Source organism: Lipophrys pholis, assembly GCF_963383615.2.
Source record: "Lipophrys pholis genome assembly, chromosome: 1".
Lineage (NCBI taxonomy): Eukaryota > Metazoa > Chordata > Actinopteri > Blenniiformes > Blenniidae > Lipophrys > Lipophrys pholis.
The window spans coordinates 48,039,830-48,056,469 of NC_137635.1; the positions used below are offsets into that span (position 1 = coordinate 48,039,830).

Here is a 16,640-nt window from a genome sequence, read left to right on the forward strand (position 1 = left end):
CCACAGTTCAGAACAAGGTACGACAGGCTTCTCCATCCTGTACCACCCTGGGGTAACCGGCGAGATGTAATTGACAGTACAGTGTCATGTCCCATTATCCCATTAAATCGATCGGTATCTTCGGTGAGGAGAGAAGCCACACAGTTTTGTGGCTGGAGACGGAGTGAATTTTGGGAGTTCCGTCATGTGTTACATGTACAAACAACAATGCACAGCATGTTGCATGAACACTGAGACTCAGCAGTGGACGGGGTGGGGGGGTGGGGGTAAATCGACTTTTATTTACAGTTTTTGTTGTACGCGCCGCTTGATTGAACAGAAAATCGTCTCTTGGCAATAAAACTGGGGGAAGAAAACAAATTGATTAGCAATTGAATATCTGATTGGGTCCTCTAACACAGGCCACTGTTCTGACTGCACACAGCAGATCCATGTGTACTCTCATTTTCCCTGTTTCAGTAGTTTTGCGCTTACACGGCAGCATTTTGAAGAAAAAAAACGTGTTAGCATGCCAGGTCAATAGTGGCCGCTGTTGGAGTGAAGCCACACAGACATATGCAATGAATAATACACTGTAAACATTAACAATGGTACACGGACAATCGTATGGAAAGAGGACCGAGATGGATTGTTGCTATTACTACCAAGTCCCAGGAGAATGTGGACTGGGAGCCATGACACTGTGGAGGAAACATTTTGCTTATTCCCCATCTACTGAGCATGTGCAGAAGAACTACTCACTCCAGCCGTGGTGCGCATGTGCAGTGGCAAGCGTTCCCAACGTCTACACAGAGACAAACCCCAGGCGTTTTCCTAAAGTTGCGTTTTCCGTGGCTCCGAGCACCGGCATTGAACCACCACCCTCACGATTGGACGGCAAACAACTGAGCCAATGAAAATGGTTGCCTATATGTAAAAAAAAAAATCAAGATGATCCAATACAAACCTATTCACAGTACTTTCTAAGCCTGTGAGTCTGGAGTTCAGCTCCCTGAAGGTGCAGCAGTAATAGTTTTCCCTGCTTTCGTCCTAAATCGAAATCTTTTATCCCGTTTTAACTGCAAGCTGCTTCTTTTTAACGTCGTCCTCTAAATAAACCCTTCTTCAGAAAATGAATGTGGCCAACCATTATGTAAGCTGGTGTGTTTTTTTTCCCCTTGTTCGGTTTGTGCCTTTGTCCTCGTCTCGCTCTGTCTTTGCCCTTCTTCTCCTCTTTGAAGGTCAGAAGCAGCGAACCACAGAAGTACACAAGGCCAATAACAAACGCTGTTACCATTATTCAGACCATGACAAACTGTAGCGTATTATTCCACCGTCTGCTTTATCAAGGTATCCTCTTTTGTAGAGGTATCGGTTGGGATGTCTGAAAACTAATTTCGTATCGCCAGACAGGAAGTGCGCCTCGCCGCAAAGATAAGAGGCCAAGCCAAGATTTGTCAACTGCATCTGAATATGAGACGATGCGGGCCACGGGCCAAACACCGGGGCGCAAAGTAGAACAACTGCTCTGCTGAGGATCTGAGCGGAAAACAACAGCCAATGCTCCTTTTCATGCTCGGGCCATATAAGTTTACATATGGATTCTCGAGTCAGACAAGCCGACTGGGCTGGGGGGTAAAATATGGAGAAAATCCTTTAACCCTCCACAGCCTGGAGCCAGCTGTATTTAACATGTGTTGAAGCTGGTTTTTGTTGTTCAAGCGCCACTCAGCATGTTCACACGTGGCTCAGTCGCTCCCAGGTTGGAGCGCTTTTAATCCAACTTGAATTTTTTTTTATGTGAAATTAATTTAGGCCACATTTCAAGTGAAAGTTCATGACATTTTGAAAATGATGTCCATTTACATGGCAATGGCAGAAGCACTGAAATCAATGTGTTCTTGTTGGGCCACTAGTGGGTGCTGTTGTTTGTTTCTGTAATGAAAGCACACGTGCGCAGAGAACAATCCGCTCTAAACATTAGCAATGGCTCATTGCCGTTGGCCAGTTTCATCCAGTTTTGACCAGTTAGAAGTCCTCAGGTTTCTCATATTCGAGCTTCTTGTTTGACTTTCGGTGCTCAAAACATCTCGTCTGATTCCAGTCCGACGGCTCTGTATACATGTCGAAGTAGGTCGGCTTTCAGTCACATTATCTGGGTGTTTTGGATTTCAGTTGACGAACATGTTTACATGTAGTTTTAAAGTCCAGTCGTAGTTGGACCAATGTAAAAATGTCAGTTTTTAGGTGTCATGTGAGTCCAGTGACTGTGAAGAGTTTTATTTTCTATCAAATATGAAAGAATATACAGGAAATAGACAAAAATGCTCGTAATAAATACATAGGAAAAACAAACAACATTGAATTTACAGCATAATGCCTGTTATTCCTGTCAAAGAATGGATAAATGAATACTATAATTCCCTTTTGGATGTTTTTTTTTTTTTTTTAAATCAAAACCCTTACATCACATTCTCTTTCCCCTGTGGAGCTGCTACGCTGCACTTATTTTTTCAAATAATCACTTCTATATTTGGCGAACCAAAGGCAGGAGTTAGAATCATTAGCACTTATTTCATCTTAACATTTTGCCCCCCCCCCCCCCCCCCCCCCCCCCCCCAACCCTGATGATACATCTGCATATGAGAAGGAAGATAAAAGAGATCACCGGTTCAAGAGCGAGCTGATAATAAGACCTCTCAAGGGCTATTATGTTTCCTCTTTATTATCACTGTCCAGAGGTTAAATTAGAATTTATTATGAGCATGAGGTTGGGGGTTGTAGCACCATTAGGTGATGCTTCTGTCACTTGTTGTGACAAATGCGTCTTGGAAATGTCATTTTAACACGGCACCATTGCATGGTCTCAAACTGTGTTTACACCACATTGTTTAATAAAAACACCAGAAGGAGATGTGTTCCCTGGTGTTGCTTATTTTAAAAACCTTGAGTGTCACACAACTGCGGAGTCGGACGGCAGAAATGGATGCTGACTGTCAATTTTTAAACCGGAAAGATAACAGCTCTGTCGACTCTCCTGCCTCGACGCCACCATTTGCACGTTAAAAACAATGCACGCTGTTTACTATCAGCGGCAGATGCTGCATGCTACGATGCGACTCGCCGGGTCTGAGGCCACTGGCCACGTTTAGGTAATCTCATTATGGGATGTCGGTGGAAATTTGAGACAACCTTTTACTTTGGGATTTTTCTTTCTTTTCTTTTTTTTTTTGCTTTGAGGATTATACTTTTATGTGTTGTCATGGATATGCCGTTTCATTCATTATGATGAGTTGGATTATTCAAATAGGTTTGTTTAGTTTGCTAAGCCTAAGGCGGCTCATCTATGCATGGGTACCCAGAGGCAGATTGCAACTATCTTTCTTCTGTCTAAACCTGAGGCGCCCTGTGCCGAGTAATAAGCCCGCTATGATAATCAATCACAAACAAGGTTCTTTTTTTTTTTTCTTTTTTTCCGCCCCTGCTTATCCAAATCAGGGCCACATCTACACACATCTACTACACCCGGTAGTATCTCCTGCTCTTGCACTAATTTGAGTGTGTGTGTGTGTGTGTGTGTGTGTGTGTGTGTGTGTGTGTGTGTGTGTGTGTGTGTGTGTGTGTGTGTGTGTGTGTGTGTGTGTGTGTGTGTGTGTGTGTGTGTGTGCTTGCGTGCTTGCGTGCGTGCGCGCTGATTACTGTTTGGCCCGTAGCACCTGAAACGTATTTACTCCCTTTCATCCTCTTCTCTGTCCTTCCCAGCTCAAGAGCTTTGATGCACTCAGCTCCTCTCGGAGCAATTGAAAGCCTGTTCTGTCAGAATCTTTCTGTAAATATGTTTCTTGTTTATTCTTGCTTTGTGTGTTTTTGCAGCCCACACCTAAATATCCACTGCGTTTGCTTCTTCTTCAGAGAACCAGATTCCTCCCGGCTTCCCCACCATCGACATGGGCCCGCAGCTCAAGGTGGTGGAGAAGACCAGGACGGCCACCATGCTGTGCGCCGCCAGCGGAAACCCGGACCCGGAGATCTTCTGGTTCAAGGACATGCTTCCCGTGGACATCAGCAGCAGCAACGGTCGCATCAAGCAGCTCCGCTCAGGTACAGCCTCAATCCCGTCTAATTGAATCTGTTGTAAGATTTCGCTGCACGCAGCATACCGACGGTTCAAAAAGTCACCGCATACCTGCAGACGTGCGTCATGTTCGACACGAGGATACTGCGAAAACAAGGCGCCTTTGTTGTCGTGTTTGATTTCAAGTTGTCAGTCATCACAGAGGACATGAAAAGTTTTCAGTCGGCCTGTCACTGTCGGCTCCACTGCGTGCCTCGCTCCTCGCCAAGTATCAGTTTTCATCGCGGCATAGCAACCACTCGCCGAACGTGGAAATTTAAAGTTATCCCCCGCAGTTTCTGCTCGCAGCCTTTAAGAATACAGAGACATTGAAATGAAGCTTCGTCGCTTCTCGAGCACAAAGCCGGGTCACGGTGAGGCCGCCCGATGACGTAGCAGCCACCAATTCAGCCCCACGTGAAATCTAAAAAAGACCGAACCAATGAGGTTATTTCTTCTTTACAGCGGCAGGCCGGCTGATAGATAAACTGTTTTCCAGAGAAAAGTTCAAGGTGCAAAGATTGGTGACACTTCGGATGATCTTACAGCCGTCCTCGTTCACCAGAGGAGTCTCTTGTAGTGGGGGAGCAACGTGTGGCGAGTCGGGGCCAGGCTGCAGGTCTGAGGACACGAAGGGTTAAAGATGAGAACTACTCCAGGAAAACCAAATGAGTTCAAGTTACTTAAACACGCAGCCCAGTCAGTGTTTTACCACCACAAGTGCGAGCCGAACGGGATAGATTTCTACAAATTATATACTAATGTATTCCTGTAATTGGTAATGTTTTCAGTGCCGGGATAGAAATTGTGCATTAACTATGGCGCTAACAAACTTTTAATTGGTTTTCTTGCTCGAAATGCCTGAAATTTTCATGAACAATTCTGAGATTACTCCGTGAGACTTGAAACCGGGCCCAACGCCGCAGATATGAAATGCACGTGAGCTTCCCGCCACAGTTTAACAGACCCGGCTTCCACTCGTTGCGTCACACTTACCGGATCCATTATCGAGCACGCGGGCACATTTATTCTATCTGTTCAGCCCGATCCGATATCATTGGCTCTGCAGAGATACCGACTCCGTCTCCGGTGAATACTTGTCGCTGTCCGTCACTCTCTGTTAGCTGTGTGTGGCTTACTTTAATTTCTCTCTGCCCGTTTCACAAACTGCTGTCTGCACAAGGAGTGGGAGCCATCTTAAATGGGAAAAAAATGAAAAATAAAAAAAAATTAAAAGCTTAATTAAAACATCTCCCTAAAATGGATGCTATTGTGAGGCCGCTGTCAAAAGCGATCCTCTTTTTTTTTTCTTTAGAGACGACGTGTAGTATCCAAGACGTCCTGCCTCCCAGCGTCGGTTAAAGTGCTCTAAACTTTGTCATTTTGCATTTCAGTGGCTTCTTCTCTCTTATCAGTATTTTCGATGTTATTTTTTTTTTCGGGGCTTGTCAGAAGCCGTGTTGGTTTTGCTTTTTGCTCCCGCTGTTTCTAAGTGGATTACTAACTACTCTTTCAACCTTGTTTGCATCGAAATTACTCCCACCTAGGTGGTACACCAATTAGAGGTAAGACATGATGAATAAAGTGTATGGGGAAAATATCACGTCCACACCAGCACATCCCCACCCCCCACCCCCACCTCCCAACGCCACGTCACCAGGTTCATCCAAACCCACCGTCTTCCACGTTCCCCCCACCCCACCACCACCTTTCATCGCCTCCCAACATGGTCTGTGTGCTGTCTGCTCGTCACCCAGCAAACGTTCACCAACCCTGACCTCACAAAGAAACGCCGAGGCGCACAGATCAAGATTGTTTGCTTGCAAATGAGCTTTTCTTTTTCAAGGCTTCCTATATACTCTTTAAAAAAAAAAAGTGAACACACACACGTACATTAATCTGGAAAAAAAAAAAAAAAAAAAAAAAAAACAGACAACCTTTGGCTTCAGCCTCTGTCTGCACTTGCATTTCAGCAGAAAAGGAGCGAGGAGCTGCATTTTAAACTAAAGGCCACCGTCACCACCAGAGGATATACAGTACCTGCCTTGTCCATGTAAATTGAAAATGGACGCATTTGCATACAGCCTATGCGGCGCTGCTTGGAAACAGGCGATCCTGGTTGAGCCAAGCGAGGGTGGAAGCTTCAACCTGTCTTTATGGAAATGATCTGCCTCCCCTCGGACTCGAAGCGTGATTTTCGCAGCACCAGCATGGGAAAACAGTGGCCATTCCAAACTGTTCACCCAATGTTTCCTCACAGTCTGAATCTTTAATTCTCCAGCGGTGTGGATAAGGGGACCTCTCTGCCATAGAGCAGAGGAAGAGCTTCATAGGAGATCCACCGGTGTTGGAGTAGTTGAAGGTAATTGGGAGGATATAGTGTTGCAGTCTGACAAGTGCTGTAGCGCCAACCTTGTACATTTCCGTAGTACTCGCCGTGTTTTCTCCCATGGGAGGGCTGCAGATTGACAGATTGGTGACACTGCCATTAGTATGCAGGTACATGTCAGTGCTGAATCAGACAGCGATGAGCTCAGCAAGCCGAGCAAACACCTCCGAGGGACGTGTTGTCATGAGATCTGAGGCGGTGTTATCACATGTAACTGCCCCGCCCCGTTTCGCTCCTGTTTCTCGCTCCCGTCCTGATTCGCGCCCCCCCCCCCCCCCCCCCCCCCCCCACAATGGTTGGTGGTGAACCTGTTTGTTGCATTCATCTCATGCTGCATGATGTGGAAAATGTATCCCGACATCATCTTCCGCTGAGTATTTTTGTCGTCTCCAAGCTGCATGGCGGCTGGCTGCCGTTTGTGCCCAGGTACCGTGCAGCTTTGGAGTTGTGATAACTGTTATCACTCACTTGTGTCACACGTGCGCACTGCTGAGAGAAGTAGATTTGTCTTGTGTTGTACGTCACAGGGTGCGGGTAAGTTTGCTGCTGCACTTTTAAATTCCCTCAAATGTTTGCAATTTGCAATTCAGTCGCGGTGATAACGTGACGACTGTGGACACAGGAGTGTCACAATCACCACAACAGAACTGGTCTCCCTGGGCTTTTATGCTCCGTTTAAAAAAACAAAACAAAACAGCAACAACATGTTAGCCGTCTCTCTGATGACTACAGCTACTTGGAAATGTGAATACTAAGCTGAGCCATCTGGCAGAGGAGCCTCGCCCTTTGGTGAAACCTGGGCGATGATGACCTCCCAGCTAAACGTGCACTCAGCACTGATTGAAGCAAACACACACACGTGCACTGCCAGTTGTTTACCTGACGACGGCCCATGTCACACAAAAGCACCTTTTGTGTCGCCTTCCAGTTGTACTATAACCGGATATCCAGAGGCATGCAAAGTCACATGTTATAATTAATGTTATTAAGTCACACTGTGTGAAGCATAACAACACAGCAAACCGTCACTTCCCTCTACGATTGTTCTGCAGCTCAGGTTAACTTCATGCTCACATCTGGCTCAGAGAGATAATCCTCCATGACACAAACACTCCAAGTGTGTTTCCATAAGCAGCAGGCAGAGGTAGAAATATGACGGCTTTGGCATGTTGTTGAAGTAAATAATTCACCCTCGGTCACGCTCTTTTGACTCTCCTCAGCCCAAATGTTCAATTAACAGTTTGCTTAAATGTGCTGCATCTGCTAAATGTTTGTTGCGTTTCTCGACAAAACATGTCTGAGCACAAGCTGCGTTCCACCATTCGACTTTACAGACATCTGCTGTAGTTTCATCCTCCCATTCCACAACTGTCCAGGCGGCTAAACTTGCTAATCCCCCCTGCGCAGGAGCCCTGCAGATTGAGAACAGCGAGGAGTCGGACCAGGGGAAGTACGAGTGCATCGCCATGAACAGCGCCGGGACCCGCTACTCCGCACCTGCCAATCTCTACGTGCGAGGTAAAGTCGAACGTCTCTCTCAATTGTCAAGTTAATCAATCATCAATATCACCCCTTTTGTCTCTTGCTTTTGCAAATCCCGTGTTTTGAAAGCGTGTTTCCCCGAACGTCCCACCCTCCCGTGGAACGATCCGAGCTCCTTTTTTTAAAAGAGTGTGGTGTTTGATTGACACCTTCTTCAATTTCCTCCCAGCTTTTGTTTCACCTGACAAAGCAAATTATACCTTTTATTATTGATCGTTAAATCTCATTGGGTAAATGCAGTGATTGCCAACACGGCTCTGCTGAGCTTCACCACCAGAAGAGCTCCGATCTGCCATGATAGTGGAAACAATGACGCTCGGGGCGCTTCTAGTTCTTAACGTGCTTTCCCCCCCTTAACCACATTTATGCAACTATTCCTGTCTCTGTGTGTCTCCGTCAACCAAATCTCTCCCCATTATCCTCACCCGTCCATTCCTCCCATACTAATGAACTGAACTAATCTCAACGTCCTGTTTGGCTGTGAATCCGACCAGGTGCGGCCTCTGTGAAAACAGCTGCATTGAATTCGTTTCCTCTGCTGGCGTTAATGCCAGGCCTCTTTTCTTTCACATTTTGACTGTATCGAAAGGCTCCATTATTCCGACACCGCCGCCTCCTCTCTCCTCCTCCCGCACAGAGCCGCTGAAGGCACGGACGGGTCTGGAGTGTCAGGGTTTGTTTTTGTTGTGGCGTCTCCGTGAGCAGACTAATGCAGGGCGAGGGCAGAATTGTACCCATCCTGCAAAAAGCCGGTATAGGGGAGAGAGTCGTCTGGGTCAGCCCCTGCGGTAAACAACACCATGTCTGATGTACATGAAACGGAATCGCTGCTCCAGTTGTTAGTGCGGGTGGGGGTGGGGGGTGGGGGGGGTTGGGGGGATTCAAAGTGTTAAGAAATAGACATGCTCGGCTATCATATCACAATTTTGGTAAAAGCATTGTGAAATGTATCTTATATGCGCTATTTTTTTGTGGATGAATGATCACAGTTTCTTACTTATTCGGTGATTAGGATGAAGAAATTAGCGTCTGCTGTTTCCCTAAAGTAAAAAAAAATATATAGAAAATACCCTGTTCAGGAGGTTTGAAACGGAATTGACTTTATTCTCTAAAGTCTTTTTCGCTCAGATACATGCTGGTAATATTTCGTATAAATCCTGTCCTCATAGGCTGAAATCCAAGATAAATGTTTTCACAGCAGACAGAACCTCCTCCCGGATCAGAGGAATCGTCGGTAAAATCATCCTCAAGGACCGCGGAGAAATCAAATTTACAGATTAAACAGTGTCGGCTCCAGAAGGTTTACATCTTAAACCTTGAAAAAGTGGGGAGGGTAGTAAACGCAGAGGATGTGAGTCTTGTCTATTAATCACGTAGTGTCTGTCACAGGTGCAGACGCTGAAACCCCCCCACCACCACCACCTTCAGAGGTAATTACAGTAGTTGTGTGGCGTGGCGCCAGCAGGGCCCCCAGGCTCAGCGAGGCTGTAACACCACCCAGGTAGCTGTCAACCCGTTGGCCTCAACACCAAGTTTTCCGCCACACCGGCGGAGAGATAGAAATCTAACCAACCGTAACCTTTTAAAAGCGTACTTGTCTGGGAAGAAGAACAAAGGGGCTGAGCCATGTTTTCACTCCATCTTTGTTACCGCCGCACGGAGGAGGAGATGAGACCTGGGGCCGTGCTATCACCGGGCGCACAGATTGGCTTTAAAACATGAGGGACTGGAGACGAGCGACCTTTGACATGCCTCCTTTCCTTTCTTGTTTTCTGAGGGTTTTTTATTTATTTATTTATTTTTTCATTCTGAGACACAAAAGAGGCAGGTTGCCGTGTTTTCAGCAGCCCTGCTGTCAAACTTAAACATCAGGAGCAGGTTGTTTCAGCGACTGCTGCGTTTTACACTGATAACTCCACACTTAATGTGCAACATGAAGTAATGGCAATCATTTTTTTAAATTAACACTTTAAATCTAGCTCTTATTTTTTCACCCCGTGTGTGTGTGTGTGTGTGTGTATGTGTGTGAGAGAGATAAAAATCTGTCACTTGATCATTCAACACTTTGTAGAAAAACAATTCCATCCTCTATGTGTAAAGTTATTGCTCTTTGAAGGCGACATATGAAAGGATAGCCATGAAAGAAAGAGCTGTTATTATTCCCTATCAACACCCTGCTAACATCCGCCCACGCACGCACACACACACACACACACACACACACACACACACACACACACACACACACACACACACACACACACACACACACTGCTGTCAGACTTGTATTAAAAGTGCTTGTTATGGGTTGGTGATTTGTGTCCATGAATGTGTTTCTGTTTTTTGTTTTTTTTCTTCTTCTTCTTCTTCTTCTTCTTCTTCTTCTTTCCTTCCTCACTTTCGTCGCCACCTGATCCTATTCCTGTCTGCGGGCGCACAAACATGCTTCCAGCATCACCGTCACCACCCTCGTCTTGACATTTTAGAGCCACGAGAGAGACGGATGTCCTCATATTTCTGTGTGGGCGGGGAGGGTGAGACTGATGGTGGAAGAGGAGGAGGAGGAGGAGTTGTGGATGAAGGGGTCTACTAGTGGAGTGTTTTTCCCTTCCTGTCTATATATACAGGATATATATATATATATATGTATCCTTCCACCTCTCATTCATTAAGAGCGAATGCATCTTTGTCGGCGTGTGGATGGCGTGCGCGCCCATCTCCTGCGGGTCACTCTCCACGTGACCTCCCCCCCCCCCTCTAAAGGAGGACTCCATCAATGTGGGCAGAGTCACCGGCGTGCTGTGATTGTGCATGAGCGCTCATTTGTCAAGCGCTTATCCCACAACGGAGGAGGGGTGTCAGCTTGTGTCTGCTGGCACTCTTTCATATATCCATGTGACATGTCAATATTTCACCGAGGATAAAGTGCTACAGCTGGGCTTTTATTTCACCAAAGTGTCTCCATGCCGTTATGTGTGTATATTTGTGTGTGAAGGAGGGGAACTTGCTCGGCAATCGACTTAGGTCAGATTTACGAATACATTTATGGAGATGTAGTTACATATCGTGCACACACACACAAAAAAAAAAAGTCTCAATTTCTTGCATAAATGAATGATGAATATGAACACTTACTTTAATGGTAAATCCATTTAAAGATACAACTAAATGCATTGCCAGAAGTAAGTTTCCCCTCCTCTGTTCTTTGCATTTCCTCACTAACCGCCACTGTGTGTATGGAAGCACTGGTCTGTTTCACGGTCTTGTCTTCCTCTTCACTCTGTGTCTTTCCATTCCATCGCTCACCTCCATCAAATCACTTCATCCGCAAACAGATCAGCGTGAAGGTTGGTCATTTTCACTTCTTGTCGCTTCTCCTCAATTTGAGGCCGATTTTAGGAGAGGTCGTCCATCCCTCGTCTACCCCCGTCCCCCCCCCTCCCCTCCTCCCCTCCGGAGAAAAGACGCTAGACAACACAAATATCAATAACAGCTGTCCTTTATCTCCCGCAGCGGCAATATTTTGTGTCGTCGTCTTGTTTTGCATGAAACCCTGAGTAGTCCTTGCATGCCCCTCTGTGCCACTCCCCCCCCTTAAACCCGGTTTCAATTAGTCTTGCCAAAGCATACAAAGGAGTCCCTGAGCTCGTAGCTTAAGTCATTATCAAATTTCTGCTTTGTTTTGTTGCTGTGTGTACTTCCCAACCACACCCGTATTGTCCCCGTCAACGGCCCCACACTGAAATCCATAGCTGCTTTCACCCTCACGCTTTCCATCCACCTCTGTAGGCCCATCTGAGGTGCGTGATGGATTACTTCGGTATTCAGGTGGCAACCGGATTTGTCAGGTATTTAGGCAGCAACACCCCTGCTCTCCCACTGAGGGACATGGGTATCAGAGCTGACAAAGCCGTTCTCAGGGGATTATGTCTGTTTTGCCACCATGGGCATCCTCCACTCCTCCACCCAGATACTGAAGGATGTGATAGACTCATGTGAATCAAATGAGAAGAGGGATGTCCCACGGTCAACGTACTGCTGCAACCCTGCTGGGAAGGCAGATTATGTACGCTGAAGTTACTGTTTCAAGGATTATCTGGAACAAGGCCAATTCTTTCTTTCATATTGTGTTTTTTGAGTCATAGATTCAATTTCACTTCAACCCCAATCTGTGGCCCCGTTTACGCGACAACGTTTTAAAGGGGAAACTTTTTCGAAAGCGTTCAGTCTCCATGGAAACAAAAACAAACAACAGCACCCACTGGTGGCCCAACATGAAAACTACATCATTTTATCCATCATGTAAACATGAAACTTTTTTAAAAGAAAAACTTAAACACACTGAAAATGTTGTTGTGTAAACTTAGCCTTGAACAAATAGTTTTAACACTGAAAGCACCCCGGTCATATGGCAACTGTAATTTGACACCAGAATCATCATCTTGCAGGCTGTTGCTTCGCAAACAAACACGTATGAAGAGTTTCTGCAAACGGGAGTCTCTTCGATATGCAGTCCACCACGTCTTTCAACATTTTCTTCTCATTTAATACAAAAGCTTGACACTACGTGATGCATATATGCAAGAGAAGGTATAAAGAAAAATTTGAAACTCAAATTTTCGGCCTGGACCCTGATTTGCATTTAATAAAGGTTGGCAGTGCCAGCGTCCACGTCAGAGGTAATGTTTTGGAAATATTCTCTCCTCCAGCACTATAAAAACCTGCAATGCAAAGAGCTGACGTGTACAATATTTAAGAATGAGCTGGCAGTGTGCTGACGGGGGGATGATCAGCCATCATGGTAGCCCAGAGCTGCTGCCAGGAAGCCCGGGAGCCTGCTGACTCTGTGCCAGTTTGTGCCAGATATTGATTGACTGAACAGGTTTGCTATCCTTGGGCACTTTGTCAAGGCAGTTAAATTTATAGGTATCCAGCAAGCAGGCAGGCAGAGTGGAGACAGGGCTTATTTTGTGGTTTTGATAGAGTCCTGGAGCCCATCTCTCCAAGCCGCTCTCAACAGGAGAGAGGCTTCGAGGGAATCGATAACAATTACCTGCCCTCTAGTCATTTTGTTCCACAGCACCTCTCCAAACTTAACCGCATGCCATGAATTATTCACAACATTAAGTGTTCAATATACACAGGGCCCATTGACTGACTGCTCTTAGCACTGTTTAGTCTATGGAATCATGAAAGAATAACAGATACTTTGAGCTTAATGGTTTTACATTAGAGCCGCTTCTCTTTTTCATCGGGCGTGTTGTGAAAAATCGCGGCATTTGGAGAATGTTCCAGTGCTGCAGCGTGCAAAGACACAGGTGGCCATCAAGCATGAATGAAATACTGAACGCCGCTTTTCACAAAGTAGCCCTCTCATAGAAAAGCGTGTCGTGCATCACTCACGCCGGAGATCAGATGTTCAGTCGTTTATATGAGAAAATTGGGGCGAGTTCCTCCCTTATCTCCTCCCCCCAGCGTACACTAGACTTGCTATCCCATCCCACATCTCTTCCTCGGTTCCTGTGCATGCTTTGCTTGAGAATGTCATCCCCGTTCTGTTCCCAGGCTGCTGACACTGCCCAGCCTGTCCAGGCTCTGCATGTAAAAAGCCAGACATTATTCCCATGAACCGTTTAATATCTGACGCTCGGGGTGATGTGACATTTCTCTGAACTTTTTATGTGCGACAAAGAGTAAGACGATGTTTTAATAAGTCACTCTGAAAATGTAAAATTGGCATTAATATTGGATATTTCTTTTGATCTTGTGTTTGGGGGTTTGAATCCGGGTTTTTACAGGAAGTTCATCCAGCGTAACATTGGGATCTGTCCAATAGTCTTTCATCATCGTCGTCATCATTGCTTTTAGACGGGTGTTATTTCACCCGAAAGTTTGCTTGAACTTTCTAATGTTGGAAATTTGTATGAAACAAATTAAAATTACAAAAAAAAAAAAAAAAAGGTTTGGAGGATACTGAGAGCCTGTTTACATGGCAATGTTTTGAAAACAATTTCCATCGACACAGCAATGGCAGAAATGCTGAAAATGCTGATTCAGTAGCCTGGATCTTTTTATATGAATTCCTCAAAATCTGTTGATTAAAATCGCATATATACCTCAATCTTTGTGGGAAGATTCAGACGAGCGTGAACCAGGTCCCTCCCTTACTGTGGTGCGGTCCACAGAACCAGCCTCTCCTGCCTGGAATCTCAAAAGGTGCTTTTGTGTTTTTCCATTTCACCACATAATGAGGGGAATAACAAGCATGGCTATAACGACGTTCCGGTTCAAATTAGATTGAGGAGGGAGGGTAGGGAGCGGGGAGGGTGGGGAAAGAGAAGGTGCAGGGAAACTCATATTTTAAAATCCATTTTCATGTAGACCAGTGCAAAAGAGCAATTACAGTCAAGACCTTTTTTTTTTGCTGTAAGGTATTACAGGAAACACACAGTATGAAATCTGCAAAGGGAGTTTTGTACTATAGTGTCTTGTGGACATGACCTGCACGTATGTTCCCTAAATATTAAGTAAATGTTTGGCTTCGTGTCGCTTTCTCCATTATCAAGGTTAAAGAAGTCACAGCTCCCCCCCCCATATACATGCTGCATACTCCCGGAATGTTCAGTATGTCATGGATTTAACAGGCCTGACACTGATGGATGATCACTTAGTGTTGTCAACTTTTCCTCCTCGTGTCAAGTGGCTAAGTTTGTCACGGCTGCGAGAAAGTCGGCAGACACACACACACAAAAAAAAGATGTAAACAGTGTAAATATGGAAGGCGTTTCTCATGCATCTTTATTTAGACAGAAAACAAGTGGCATGTAAATGTCTGTTTATTCTAGGCTAGCTTTTCAGGATGGCATGGAGCCTCTGCATTGGTGTTTGCCTTGTCCCTGGCGACGTCAACGGGCCCTTCTTGTCTCCATGGGAACCCCTTTTTAATGTCAGCCCTATCTGCATATCAGAACTGCACAAAGAGAGAGAGAGGGAGACAGAGAGAGAGAGAGAGTAAGACGGCCAGGGAGAAAGACAGGCTGAGCAGAAGGAGCCAGGGAGAGGGAGCGGGAGGAGAAATCAAACAATGGCATCTCCACAGGGTCCCTCAATGATGCAACTCTCACCACCATTTGACACCCTGACAAAAGAGGTCCAGACATAGTCTCCAGCAAAACTGGGCTATTTCTGATTATATTCCCTTTTGTAGGCAAGAGGATAAAACATCCCCTCAAAGATTTCTTGTGAATTTCCAGAGCCATTTTGTGACAGTCCTATTATTCCCATTGTACTCGTCTGCACATTTGGACAAAAGCGATCAGCCCTCCGTTCCATTAGCTTCCCTGAGTAAGCGACTAGTCTCGTGGTGTTGTATGGGCCAGGCTGTTCATGAGATCATAATTTAAAAAAAAAAAAAAAACCCACCATAACCACCTTTACACACACTAGATATTTATTTATCCCCATTGCTTCTCCTCCCCCAGTGCGAAGAGTGCCACCGAGATTCTCCATCCCGCCCACCAATCAGGAGGTGATGCCTGGCGGCAGCGTCAACCTCACGTGCGTCGCCGTGGGTTCGCCCATGCCCTACGTCAAGTGGACCATGGGCCCGGTGGAGCTGACGAAGGAGGAGGAGATGCCGATGGGACGCAACGTGCTGGAGGTGACCAACATCCGCGAGTCGGCGAACTACACGTGCGTGGCCATCTCGTCTCTGGGCATGATCGAAGCCACAGCTCAGGTTACTGTCAAAGGTGAGAGTTCGATTCCCATTTACATCACCCACATATTCATCTGTGTCGTGGATGTCAAACATAAGGCTTTAGGGCCAAAACGGACCCGTTAAGAGGCTCCAATCCGGCCAAACCTCCAAGCAAATGGTGACAATGGCAAAGAAAACATTACATTTTTTAACATTGTTTTGTTAAAAGTAACGGTAATAAAAGCCACCTGCCTTGTTACCGAGCGAGCCCCAAGGTGTGAATTTGTAAAAACATGCACGCAAAAGGCTGCAAAATGCAACACACAGTATTTTGCATCATTAAAATTAGCTTTATATTGAGATTGCAGTAATATTTGGGACTATTTGTTCATATTTGGAAATAATAAGGACTTTTTCAAAATGTATATTCTGCGCCACAACAAAGAAAACATGTTAAAGTTTCAATTTAAAGGTTATTACGGCACTATTTTTCGACACAAGATGAAATTCGTCTGTGTTTGGCCCCTGAACAAAAATGAGTTACATGAAATATTATATACTTTTGTAGTTGATTTCATGAAGGCTTGTCCATCCATTTATGCCCGCATGTGTTCGAATGTGGCTCTATCCACCTTTGTCGTCTGCCCGGCCTTTCTTATCAGTTTTTGTCTCTATCGATTTCACTTTCCACTCAACTGATCAATACATAAAATGTCACAGTCATTAGAAGGGCCACCGCAGCCTCCAGCCTGCCACCTTAAAGGAAGCCACACTGCAGACCCTCTGTTTTGTTTTGCACTCGTCTCACCAGGAACCACTTTCCCAATTTTCTCTTGTTGTCAGTGATGCTGAGGTCACTTATTAAACACTAAATTGGGACTTCAGTCAAGCGTTTCCATTCATTTTGGAGTAATATC

General features: G+C 45.5%; 1 protein-coding gene across 1 annotated transcript in view; it reads left to right on the top strand.

Annotated features, from left to right (window-relative positions):
* ptprfb (protein tyrosine phosphatase receptor type Fb) overlaps nt 1-16,640 on the top strand; it is a 140,501-nt gene that overhangs the window by 52,596 nt on the left and 71,265 nt on the right. The window contains exons 5-7 of the mRNA XM_080474595.1: nt 3,892-4,080; nt 7,890-8,000; nt 15,506-15,775. Of these exons, the coding sequence (XP_080330721.1) occupies nt 3,892-4,080; nt 7,890-8,000; nt 15,506-15,775 (570 nt within the window). The remainder of the gene's footprint in view (nt 1-3,891; nt 4,081-7,889; nt 8,001-15,505; nt 15,776-16,640) is intronic.